General features: G+C 36.8%; 1 protein-coding gene across 1 annotated transcript in view; it reads right to left on the bottom strand.

The window, feature by feature from the left end:
* The window catches only part of CFAP99 (cilia and flagella associated protein 99), a 51251-nt gene that overhangs the window by 18601 nt on the left and 19333 nt on the right, over positions 1-13317 (bottom strand). The window contains exons 4-8 of the mRNA XM_010000291.1: positions 12163-12275; positions 9904-10078; positions 5964-6044; positions 3763-3828; positions 2735-2797 (exon numbers count right to left, since the gene is read on the bottom strand). Of these exons, the coding sequence (XP_009998593.1) occupies positions 2735-2797; positions 3763-3828; positions 5964-6044; positions 9904-10078; positions 12163-12275 (498 nt within the window). The remainder of the gene's footprint in view (positions 1-2734; positions 2798-3762; positions 3829-5963; positions 6045-9903; positions 10079-12162; positions 12276-13317) is intronic.

Below are 13317 nucleotides of genomic sequence, written 5' to 3'. Positions count from 1 at the left end.
TCTCACCTAGAAATTCACTAAGCATAATTACAGTGCTTTGCACACAGATGGCACATTTTAATGGACAAAAATTAATTACCTCTCTGTTTCTTGACAAAATGATAACTTGAAGAATTCAGGAAGAGAGCCCCAAACAATGCATTTTATTTATTTTGTTTGATTTGCTCCACTTAGTCTTCTTAATGCCCAGTGATGTCTCTCCTTCCTTTTGTTCTGCTTCTCAACTTTTCTCAAAGTTGTCTGCATTATATGAATAATCCCTCCCCAGCCTGTATTTCATACCCTGTACTGGCTTAGAATTTTCTCTTACACATGTAGGTATTTTCATATTATTGGCAATTAACTGTGTATACAGATTTAATATTCCGCATTTGCTAACTATAATTTGGATAGAGAACTAAACTAAGAAAAATGGAAATACCTTTAACTTCAGTTTTCCAGTCTATTAAACAGAAATATGACTGAAGCCATCATAGTCAAAATAACAGGGACTTCCAAGATAAATGCAGACAGGTATAAGTAAGATAACTGGATAGATTCTTCTATGTCATGTGATATCAAGGAAGTTTTTAATTTTACTCATGCCTTTTCTCTTCCAAGGTATCTTCCCTTTTTTCAAGATGAGAAAATGGAAATAATTGGAAAAATTGAACACTGTAATTCTTATGGAAAAAATTGAATTCACTACTTCCACCTAATGAACACACAATAGCTTACCTAAACCAGTAAATATGTTAAGAGCAAGGCCTGACATGAGCAAGAGGCAGACTGAGACAGAATGATGATACATTTGTACTGTCTAATTCTTCCAGTGAAAAGGATGAGTAGATATTTTGTAACAGCAATGAGAAATAATTGCTGCTGCATAAAACAAATGTGTCTGAAATGAAAAAAAATTATTTCATATTCTGTGGGTGTTCTAAAAAGAGGAAAGGAAAATACTAGTTTTTAACAAGTTTATATAACTTGATTCATTTGATGATATTATAACCTTATTTTACATCTTGGATAAACCTTCCTCTTAGGATTTGGCTACTCACAGAGTTGCACAGGCAGAAAGGCAAGAGGAATAGAAAATATTTTAAAAGTCAGTAACAATTTGCCTACTTCAGCTTGAAAGTTACAGCAGCATCTTGAATATCACCTAACTAACCTTAAAGGAAACCGTGTTTTGACAAGATAAAACTGATGATGTGCCTAGAGGGGATACTAGCAGGTGTTAGAAGTGTCCTCGATCAATGCCACAAGATGCCAGATCCATATTTTTCTTAATGCAATTTAGGCAGATGGTTTGACTCTCACTAGCCTGCACTACAGTTTTGGTATTTTAAATTATCAGAATACGAAGTAGAATATACATAGGCTTGAACTGAGCCCACATAACTACATGTCCTACATCTTTGGCTTAACCATATAAATGTTTCCTGTTTTGGGCTTTTATCCCCCTCTTTTGAGTGTAGAAGGAACTGGGATTTTCCTACTTTGCTCTAAACTCGATGCTGCTGGATTATCAGCAAGCAGACTGAGCAGGTGATACTGTTATTATAGATAACTTCAGTGTGTGATAAATGCCAGATATTCTTTAGAAATAGTTGCCAGATTCTCAGTTACCCAGTGTGGAATCAGTTTTTCCAAGTGTATATGAGTGGTACCTAAATACATAGTTTATAAGCGTAGGTACCTGCCCACAAGGTATTTGAGGTCACAATACAAGCACAGCTTCCACATTAAATTATTCTGCATATGAACTTGAAGCAAATGAAAGGTGACAGATTGAATGATGTAAGATTGAAGATTATTTGCAGTACAGTTATTGCAGAAATAACAATGTGAGTTTTCATGCATTATACTGTTAAGGTTGAACAGCCCATTTTCCATGTTTACAGTTCTCTGACCCTTGGAAATCCTAGCAGAGAAGCAATCAGTACAGTGGATTTTATGACCTCAGTGTGTGCCTAAAGGAACAAGATAAACAGCCAGCCTGATTGTATATTGTGTATCAGGCAGTCATCAGCTGGAATGACTGCTCAGAATTCTTAAGGATCTCACTTTGAAACAGTGATTTACAGATGCAAGAATTTGGAAACACTGTTAAGGCAATATGGTTACTTTATTTACTGAATACAACTGACCTGTCAGGACCTTCAGAGAACCAAAGGTGTTAATTGCCCTGAGCAGCCTCACTTAGGGCCTCCACTCAAACTCTCCCTCACTGGGTTTAGGAGCCCCACTTAAGCTCAGCTTCAGTAATTTCCCATTACCCTGGGGTTAATTCTGCTCCTGGTTGTCTCCCTAGTTCTGTTTCCTGATTCCATGGGCCTGAGTTGCTATTGTAGCCTTGTCTCCTGACTGGACTTCCTGGGTGGACCCCAAACCTGACTGGTTACTTTGCTCTGTCAGCAAAACCTGTCACTACCAGCAACCTTGTCACGTTGAGATCCTGTGGTGTGGTTGTTGAGGGCACTGTCTGTGCTTCAGTTACCTTTGTCTCCTGGTTTCTCTTCCCTCCTGGAGCAGCCACACTCTTGTTGCTCCCAGACCATTTCTTAGCTGACTGTTAATGGTGCATAAATTTATGAACCATAGACCAAATCCATCCCATTCTCCTGGCCACAGAACTTGGTGTAGAAACATGGATTCCAGGAGAGTTTGCATCACCATAGAATTTGCATATGTGTTTCTCATTCCAAAGTTTTCAAGTACATCTGACAACAGCACTTTAAAGGTTACTCACCTTGCTTTGGATCTTTTGAGCCTGGAATGCTGGTTTACTCTTCATACTGTCCTGTATGTTCTGCTGTTAAAGACAAAACCACATTCTTTCATTTCAGAGACAGATTTTCAAATACTCAGAAAAAAATATAACATATTTACCAAAAATCACACTTGAATCTAGAGTAAAAAAATTATCATAGAGATGTATTTTAGAATTGTTATAGCCACAAAAACTTACTATGCACACCCAACTTAGTGGGAATATTTTATATCAAATGACCATACAAAGATAGGTGCAGATATTGGCTAAAATTTATTAACTAAAATAATGCTAATAAAAAAAGTAACAGTGTTGTTCTGACTTTGAAATATTGCCTATATATATATATGAATAAACCCATCTCTTAACTGAAATAGATACTGGAAAGACAAAACAGGGTGCCAAAAGATGCTTAATGAAGTTATTAAATAGTACTATAATTTTATTGATGTTTATTAATTTAATTTTATGGGGTTAGCTATAAATACTGATGTGAAACTTTCTGGTATCATGGAGATGAACACAGGGAATAGAATATGCAGATGTGATGCTGAAATGAATATATTACATACATAGTTTGGTGACATAGTTGTGAACTGGGAATCAACCAAAGCAAGAATTCTCTATGAATGGGACCATTATTCCCTCAGCTTGGCTGCTCTGTGGCATAAAAGTTAATGGAAAAAAAAAAATGTGGGTTTAGCGAGATATTGCCATTGTGTAGACTTGATGGAGTAATATCACAGGACGGCTGCTTGTCTCAAAACTGGGAGAATAATAAAGCAGCACCAGAAGTGTAAGAAAAGGAAGTTGTATCTCCTGGGTGCAAAAAGGCAAATGTTAGCATATGGATGTGAAATGTCAGCACAGATATAAATGACAGCACATAATTCTTAACACCAAATAAACAAAAGTTTTCAAATACTTTGAGATATTTTGAAATACTCCAGTCATTTTTCATCTTCACACTGGAGGATTTTTAGGTAATAAAATATTTTGTAGCATACCTCTCTCTTTTCAGGCTTCATGCTTGCACACCTGAACTTGTAAGTATTTGCTTTCAGGAGTAGATCCTAAAATTAAAGCAATTAGTTTAAAAACTGTGGTACACTTAAATTCTTTAATTTTTCCCAAAAAGCCTTGCAGCCCAGCCCAGTATTACCTTACGTCCAATGAATGAAACTTTGACTTAGTATTTACATGAATTTTCATTCCTGATTAAAGACTTGAAGTAGACGAGTCTTGATTTTCTATATAGTTCTCTCTGCTTGTATCCTTCAAATAGGGCATCAGGCCTTCAACAGATCTGCCCATAGGAAACGTGTTGCTCATCCAAAATTCAACTGAAAGCCTCATAATAATGTATGGCATACAGATAGTAACTGTTCCCATGCAACTAACAGACAATGTCTTTGTTTTTGAGTTAAATTAGAAGACTGTGAGCAAGAGAGATGAGAACCGAGGGCTGCTCCAATAGGCACACACCTACCAGTAATTCCACCTGTCATTTGAAAGAGAGAAGTACAGGCAGCCACATTGCTAGTTTCTGGAGATTACTTTTGGTTTTAACCAGTAATCTCTATTCAAAGCTGTGAAACACAGACTAAATTTTCTGATGGCTTTCTGTACAGCAGCTGTCCATAACATCAATGCTTCCATGGCTGGAGTTTGGCATCCAGATTTATCACTCCTTCTTTCAGACATGGCAGTTAATCATGACAGCTAAAGCTTCTGCAAAACTACTATCAAACAAATGGCATTTTTAATGCAGATTTCTTTTTAGGACCCAACATTTCAGCTTGTTTAGCAAACAGTCTAAGGAACTGACCTTTGTGAATGCTTTGGATGCCTTTTATGACATTCCAGAGGCGACAAAAACTGCTGTTATTGCAGCTATAATTTCTGTGGTGGTTTTCCTTTGTTCTTTGTATTCCTGTATTTTCTCCACTGAAGAATGTGGCTGGTAGTTAAGTGATTTTATACTTGTCATAGATTTTTGACATTATAGGCACTATGATATCTTGCTTTACCTCCCCAGTTATTCTAGGAAGATTGTACGTACCAAATAAGCTGACAGACAAATAGGTGTGTGCTTTCTCCACAATATGGAAATAATTGAAGGATAAAAAATAACACTGTGCATTTCATTATAATGAAATACCAAGCAGAGGTAATGTGATGGGCCAGCAAAAGAATGAAAATTTTATCCCCCTAGAATGTATCACACATTGAAGCACTTATTCTAGGAACAGAATCCTATGTCCCTTTTGCAAGGACATGAGGAGAGCCCAGAACAGTGATAAATGGACTTGTACTGGCTAGTGAAAGCTGGAGTAAGGCATTTTCAGAATGGGAGTGGGAGAGTGCAGATAAAAAGGAGTCAAATAACATGCCTTTTATCAAGCTTATACTGTTACTCGACTGGGTGGGGTGACTGCAGTTGGGAGGAAGAAAGAAAGTGGAAACTGACATTTAATTAATTCCCTTCCAGGGAAGAGACGACAGCAATCTGCTTTAACTAGACAGGAGCTAACTAATCGAACAGGATTCATATCAAAGTTTGGATCAAATAACTAGATCTGTTTCTTTGTTTTTCCAGAACACCCTCCTCCTGCTCTCTTAACACACAGATCATGTACTCTGCTTCTTTGCAAATCCTGACAACTTCCCAGTCTCTCAGCATGCTGAAGAAGAGTATGAAGTGTGCACAAGAAAGAAGTCAGAATCTGCTAGTATTTTAAAACTATGTGTAATGACATGTGCTTATTTGTCAGTTACTATAGAAAACAAACAAAAATATCGAACATATTTTGTATTTTGAAGCCTTCATTATTAAGTGAATACTTTAAATAAATGTCCTGTAGGAGTATGAGAGACATCCAACTATTTCAGGCTTATGAAGAGAAGAAAGTCATCATGTTTCTGCCACCTCACATGGCTACTTGCATATTTTTTCACTTAGTATTTGTATAGTGAATAGAAGGTGGACCTTGTCTCTGACAATTATTAATAGAATAAGGAATATGGAAAAAAGGTGATAGGAGAGAACAGAGGATAAAAACGCTGGACTCTAGAGAAAAAGCTAATAGCTATTAGGTGCAAAAGCAAGAATATTTCATGTAAAATTCTAAGACTTGTGAAAACAGGACATTACACAAGAAAGAGTTTAGAAGAAAGGAAAAACTAGAAAAAGAACATACACACTTACTTCAGCTTTTTGGCGATTTTTTGTTTTAATTTCCTCTAGTTGCTTTTTTTCCTTTGGAGGTTTGTAGGTGCTTGGAGGAACCTAAATGAAAAGGCAATAATATCCACAGTAGGGGGTATAAAACATTCAAAGTGACACATTCTTGCAGGTAAAAAACCCAACACATTCCCTTTTACGATAGAGCAGCTGCAGTTATTTTTTAAATATTGATTCTTTTCTATTACTTCCAGTCCAGAAGGTGAAGACAGATTCCAATTAGCTGGGACTACCCAGGCTTTTCAGTCCTGTTCAATGTAACACAATCCCTGGTCAAAAGACCAGAAAGAAAGAAAAATGTGAAACTAGTACAAGAGAGGCTAAAGAAATAATAAATCCTATAGGCCCTCTCAAGGGGAAACAGAAGTTGCCAGTCTACTGGACATTTGCTTAAATATTTTTCTTGCTACAAATGTTCTACAGTTACAGAATTAATTTAAGAATTCATGGGAAAAATCTATAATCTGTATTGTACTGGATGTCATTTTAGGGAACATGAGCATCCCATTTAGTTTTATTGGACTACATGAAGAGCTATGTGTTGAAGAACTCACAAATCTGATGTGCTTTCCACTCTCTTTTCTATTTGACATCATTATCTACAGGCAAAACAAATGCACAGGCAAAAGCAGCAAGCAATTCAATGCACTGGTGAGACTGCTCAAGTATTCCTGTGAGCTTTTTAACTACAGTAGACCTGAAAGTATTTCCTAGCAGTATCTAAGAATTTTTATTATACTTTTACGGATGGAGAAATTAAACCCCAGAGGATTTGCAAAGGGTTGCACAGGCAGTGAGTATCAGTTTGTGTTCTTCTTAGTTATGTGCTTTACCTGCAAAACTGTCTGCCACAGTAAGCTGAAAATGTCTCCTCAGAAACTGCTATGCTTATTCCAAGTAATTTAAGGAGGAGACTGTTCAATCAGCTCTGTTTCAAAAATGGTCTTAGCTTTGTAATTTAGCCCTCAGATACCGTGGTGATGAGTATCAATCAGACAGACAGACAATACAGCAATTACCCAGTTGCTGGAAGAAGATGAATAAGTCACTGTAAGTAAATTGTAAATTCCAGCAGCAGAGTGATTAAAAAGGCCAAACTGTACCTACTTAATCCTAATGTGAAGAAAAGGGGCTGGGAGTAAAAGACAACCTTGCTTTTCCTCTCCAGCTTTCTGGATATCCTTTTACCAGAGGCTTATTTAGGGAGTAGATACCACATGAATAATCACATTGAGCTTTGGTAGTCATCACTCTTCTATTTTTTTTTTAAAGTTACAGTTGTAGGATGGACAAGGGCAAGGTAATGCAATGCTTTTGTATTAAGAGCTTCTATTTTTATACATAACAAGATCATAAAGAGGAATATATTGTTGAGTCTATATATTTGCAAACAAAATCCTCTGTATTGGCCAAATGAATTCACCCATGTAATGATTTTAAATAATCAAGCAACTCCACTCATAAAGCACAGCTGAAATAATAAGGAAAATATGTAAATTAGATTTGGCCAAATGTTATCACAATAACACCTCAGTGTAGTCTTCTATTTTTTAAACTATTGGTTTACAGAAAATCTAGAAATAAAATAATTGTATAATCTTACTGTTCTAGTGCAGTGGAGATATTAAAATAACGGATTTTATTTGTAGCTCAAGGCTAAGATATTCAAGGAAGTTAAAAGAGTCCAAATAATTGTGCATGTTATCAGTTTTAAGCACCTGTCTCCATTTGTTTCCTTTTCAAACTTTAAGCTAAAGCACTCATTTTTCTTTGTAGAGCTGTATTTATTAACGTGTGTATGCATATGTGTGTGCTTGTGTGCAAAGGACAGTGGAGAGAATTTACCATCTTTAGACCAAATATTTAGATTGAAAAGTTTCCTTAGTAACTTTCAAAAGGGAAGTGTTTTTGCTTTTCCTCCATTTCTGATGAATGTTTCTGATGATGACTGTTTATCCTATCCTTCCAGGCCTATGTTATTCCCATAAAACTTTGCAAGGTCATTATAGATCATAGAATCATAGAACCATTCAGGTTGGAAAAGACCCTTGGGATCACTGAGTCCAACCATCATCCCTACTCTACAAAGTTCTCCCCTAAATCATAGCCACCAACACCACACCCAAGCGACCTTTCAACACACCCAGGGATGGTGACTCAACCACCTCCCTGGGCAGCCTATCCCAGTGTCTAACCACCCTTCCTGTGAACATTTTTTTCCTCATGTCCAGTCTAAACCTACTCTGTTGCAGCTTGAAGCCATTTCCTCTTGCTCTGTTGCTAATTACCAGACGCCTCCATATGGATTCATGCAGCTCTTTCCAAGCTGAGCAGTAACTACCCCTGGAGTTACTGTGACTGCAACAGTCCCTGCTAATCCGGCACATGACAAGTTCTTTGACAGATGCATGAGAGCGGTGAGAAATCATGCGTATCTCATAAAACTAACAACTTGGTGAGAAAACAGATGAGAACACTTCTGCAGCAGATTATGGGATGTAATCTGGAAGAGCTTTATTTCTGTGCATTCCTCTCAATTACATACAACTCTCCACTACACAGTAGCCAAAACTATGCCTTGCTCCCATTTTACTAACTCTTTCTTGCCACCTGGGCTGTCTTTTCAGTCTCTGTTCATTTCAGGATCTAAATGGTGATACCGGCAACAATATGGCAAATTAAATGAAGTTTAATTTGCTGAGATAGGTACAGAAATGAGCACAACATATGTCACTGCTACACTAATGGTTTTAGGTTCACACAAGCTTTTAAATTTGCAGATTTTGCCAAATGTAAACCAAATTTAGTATAATCCTAACAACACTAATGAACTTCAGTGAATGCATCCACATTAAAGCAAATTTATTCTAAGGGGGGCTGTGCAGCATTAAGGTACTAAAATGACAGCAATATGACTCATTCGTATACTGATTAAGTAGTTATTAAATGCAGTTTTTCAGAGCCTCATATTAAGCTGTTTCAATGTAAAATCCCATTAACTGTGTAACACACTACCATTAAATTGCCCTGCCATCCTAAGATGAAAATGGTTTCTAAGAGCATTCAACACATGTATTATTTAAAACCTGAAGTGCTAATACAAGGTGGCAGATAATGCCCAGAACTATGACTTCCAAGCTCACTTCCCTCTGCATTTAAATAGAGATTATTTGGGAGTCTTTATTAAGTTAGTCATAGCAGCTTGATCCCAAATCCTATTTGCCTTACCCCAGTGATCTAACTTAAAACCAAATCCTGTGTCTCCAATTTGTAACTGAATCACAATCTTAGACAATGGATAAAATAAAAGCATGGCATTTCAAAGATAAATCTAGGCTCATTTATATGTTAGCAGTAAATTTAAAATGAAAAACCTTAAGTTTAAGATTCAACATTAATATAAATAGAAAGGAATAAAATTCCACCCTCAAGGAGGACCTCTTTTAGTGTGAGTTCATGTACAAAAAATTGAAGTTTATTTAAAAAATTCATTTGAATGCTCTTTTGTTACCTGTTTCAGCCCATTATCCAAAGCAAACATTTTACAAATGCAAGGTCTACTGGAACCACTTGTATCACTGCTGTCTTCAATTCATAACCATTGTATATTTCTACCTCCAAAAGTCACAAAACAGCTACAAGAACCAACCTTTTCTCTTTCCTTTGTTTGGCTTACTATTTGCATATACACAACATTCACTGAAATGAAAATAATTGGTTTATGGTATTTTAAAAATATGATCTCAAATAACACAGAATATTACAAAAATCCTCATTGATCTGTCAAATGTAGATTTTCTACAGTGATTTTGAAAGAGACTATTAACTATTAACTCCCCTACCCTGATTTTGTGCACAAGCATACATAAAACTTAGCATCTCTCAAAGAATAAAAAAAACTCACAGGTAGGCTTTTTTCCAGTACTGGTATTGGTGAAGGTATGGGAGTGGCACGTGGCTTGGGTACAGTCAAATTAAATTCCTTTGGCTGAGTAACCTTCAAAGTCTTGACAGCAGGAGCACGATAATTTAATTTATCTGTGAGCTGTTGGATCAGTTGCTGTACTTTTGGCTGCCATCTTCAAATAAAAACACATTTTTCAGTTTTCTTTCATGTTTTTCTTTCACAGAAACTTACACGCAGAATGTGGGGTTGGCATCAGTGCGAATTCTGTAATGCTTTCAGCCATTCAGTTTTAATAAAATTGATCTGTGAATCTGTACCCATGATCGAGCTGGACTGGGTTACTTCACCTGTTGACAGCTGCTAATCCATTCAGACCTACTTGTGCTGGAACAGCCACAGTTTTTACTGAATAAGCAACTATATCACCAGTTTGTTTTGCAGCAGGATCAGACTACAAATCAGAAAAGCAGCTTCCATAAGCTAAGTACACTCTTTACATACTTAGATGAAGAGACTGTGAGCAGTGGTCTGACTCTTGTCACCGTTACCGAGTGACAAAGCTCATATGAACCAACCTCATAGCACAGGCAGTTGTGATAAAAAATATAAAGATGTAAGGAGTTTGCTGAATTAGCAAATGAACCCTCAGTGAACCCTCTGTTTGGTTTCTCTATGAAGGGTCAGACGTCTTCCAAGGAATGACAGGAAGGTGCAGAATTCAAGGTAAGACCCAAATAAGTTAACACAGGGCTAATTATGGTGACAGCTTCATGTCAGTTACTCCTCCTCGATATGTGTTATCTCCTTAAGTATTTCACACACAACAGAGCTTTCCCAGAACTTAAAAAGCAGCTGACATGCAATACAGTACCTTGTTTATGTGACTGTTACCTTAACTGGTACTGCCATCGTGGGATGAGGCTTGCGAGTACCTTCTGCAAGTAATGCAGCTCCATTAAAATAAATAGAACTCTTTATATTAAACTCATTGACATTAAAAAGATGAATATTTAAATAATTTAAGCTCCAGAACCAATTAAACTGATCAATGCTTAAACTGATCAAACTGATGCATCCTCAGCCCCCTGAAGGAAGTTTCAAACCCAGTAACCATGTATGGTCTTTTACATTCTTGTCCAAGTTACATTTACTTCTTCTAGCCAAAACCTGTGTTGGTTACATTGAATGTAACTGACTGTGAGGGACAGCTCCAATAAGCTCAGTGTTAATTAAACAAGCAATAGATTAAGTACCTGCCTGCGTGCATATGTACATATAAAAGTGTGTGGAGATGTGTGTATATATCTATGCATCTCTATCTGTCTCTTTATACTATCAAAAGCATATGTCATAATTAGAATTACTACAGTAGAATAGATTGAGTCAAATTATCCCTGCAGTTCCTGTAGAACTGAGTGGAACGTGCAGGATTGCAAGCTAAATCTATACTATGCACTTGCTAATCTGGCAAAATCTAAAAAGTATGAAAAAATGCATTCTACTGACTTTGGTATGACAGAACTAGGTGCAAACACTTTTTTGCTGACATTGTCTGTAACACATCTTTGTCAAACAGTTTTTGCTACCCTATGGATTAATCTGTACTGCAGTGAGGAGAATTGCATCCATACAGGTGTACCCATGTTATCTGTTTTGGGTAAAAATGGGAGTGAAGAAGCAACACAGCAGGCTGCAGACCTATTGTTTCTCCAGTCTGGCAAGGGTAGTCATGCTACTGTATCATCACCTAACTGGGAACTCAGAGAATTTAAATAGTTAAATGATGCTGCAATTGTGTAAATAAATTATTATTTAAAAAAACTTGTTTACATGCTTATCTGATTTGCTCAGAATGGATTTTATGACCATCAGGATCAACAAGTCTGTGCAGAAAGCCAAACTTAGGGAAGTCAAAGACCTTTCTTCATACGTTTATTATCATACAGATGTCGAATTGACTTACGAATCTGTAGGATAATTTTGAACCTTCTATTTATTTTTTTTTCAGAGTATGATGTTTGATCTGTTCAGAGGCACTGAGAAACAAATGTACAACAGGTATGAAGTGACTTCTCTAAGAGAGAACCTTGCCTCTGGGTAAGTAAAAAGGATTACCATAGTCTTACAGAGACAAGGAGTGTTCTGAGTGACTTCAATAAGAGAAACACTTTAATAACAGCAAACAAATCTTTCAGGAAAACCTTTCCTCAGCTTTCAAACTTCAAGGAGGCAACGGGCTACTGAAGTACTGCTTACCTTAGCAGTGGATCAATCCAGTTCTCTTTTACATACACTGAATCGTAGAAATGACTCCATTCATCTTTTATCCATGTGTTCAAATACAAGGCATTGAAGAAGAATCTGAGAAACTAACAATAAGTGTTTTCTATTACAGATGAAACTGAAGGTATGGTATAGCTATATACAACTACAAAAAGATAGGTGCTTTCACTACAAACACTGCAGAAGAACTTCCTTGTGTTTTATACTCTAATTATCATCACAGGTGCTCAATATTTCTACGCTCTTCTTAGCTCTGTTAGGAGAGCCTCATGTCTTTCAGCCCTACTTTGTAAACCACTAATAGATACTAAAATATTTTTATCAGCCTAAGAAATATGTAGGGGCTGCAACAAGGGGGTGTTAGTGCCATCTTTAACTTGCTTTACACAGTGTGACACAAAAGGTTTTATTAAAAATTAATTACTACTGCAATGCATGGATTTTGGTATAATTATACAACAGAGTTTCAAAGTCTAATATACTCACAATCAACTCCTGATTATTTATAGCTAGATGAACTGTGGTGCCCAGAAACAACTCAGGCCTGGTGCTGCACCCGAGTTACTCAAGTTCCTTTCAGCTCCCTGGGAACTGAGCAGAAAGGACTGCTGACAGCTATAGCAACAGCTGTACAATATGGTTTCTTCTTTTATTGAAATATAATAAATCAGCATATTCCCATTAAACTAGAAGACTGAAATTTGGCACACTTACACATTGTAGGGCTCCATATGCTGGAGAAACGGCAACGAGCATTTGAACTTTTTTCCCCCTCTGGAGTTCACCAGAAGGTCAAGAGCCTTTCTTTAAAACTTGAACTGCTCAAATGGCTTTTTGAAAGAGACTCTTGAAAAATGGCACTCGGATTCAGTGTGTATCATTTACAGCAATATAAATTCCAAATTTGAACCTGACCTTTTTCATTAAAATTCGGGGAAATGAAAGTACCTGCTGAAATAATAGAAAAAAGCTACACTAAATAACATGGACTTCATGAGCCATACTGGAAAGCAGTGTGCAATCACTTGAGAAGCTTCGAATGGAGACTGCAGAGCTTATTACTTCACACTTGGCATCAGCCCTGTCTTGGGTTGGTTTCCACAAAGCCATATAGGTCTTTGTACTGAG

The sequence above is a fragment of the Chaetura pelagica genome, unplaced genomic scaffold, assembly GCF_000747805.2.
Source record: "Chaetura pelagica isolate M959 unplaced genomic scaffold, ChaPel_1.0 scaffold116, whole genome shotgun sequence".
Taxonomy (NCBI): Eukaryota; Metazoa; Chordata; class Aves; order Apodiformes; family Apodidae; genus Chaetura; species Chaetura pelagica.
This window is presented reverse-complemented; position numbering and strand designations above follow the sequence as displayed.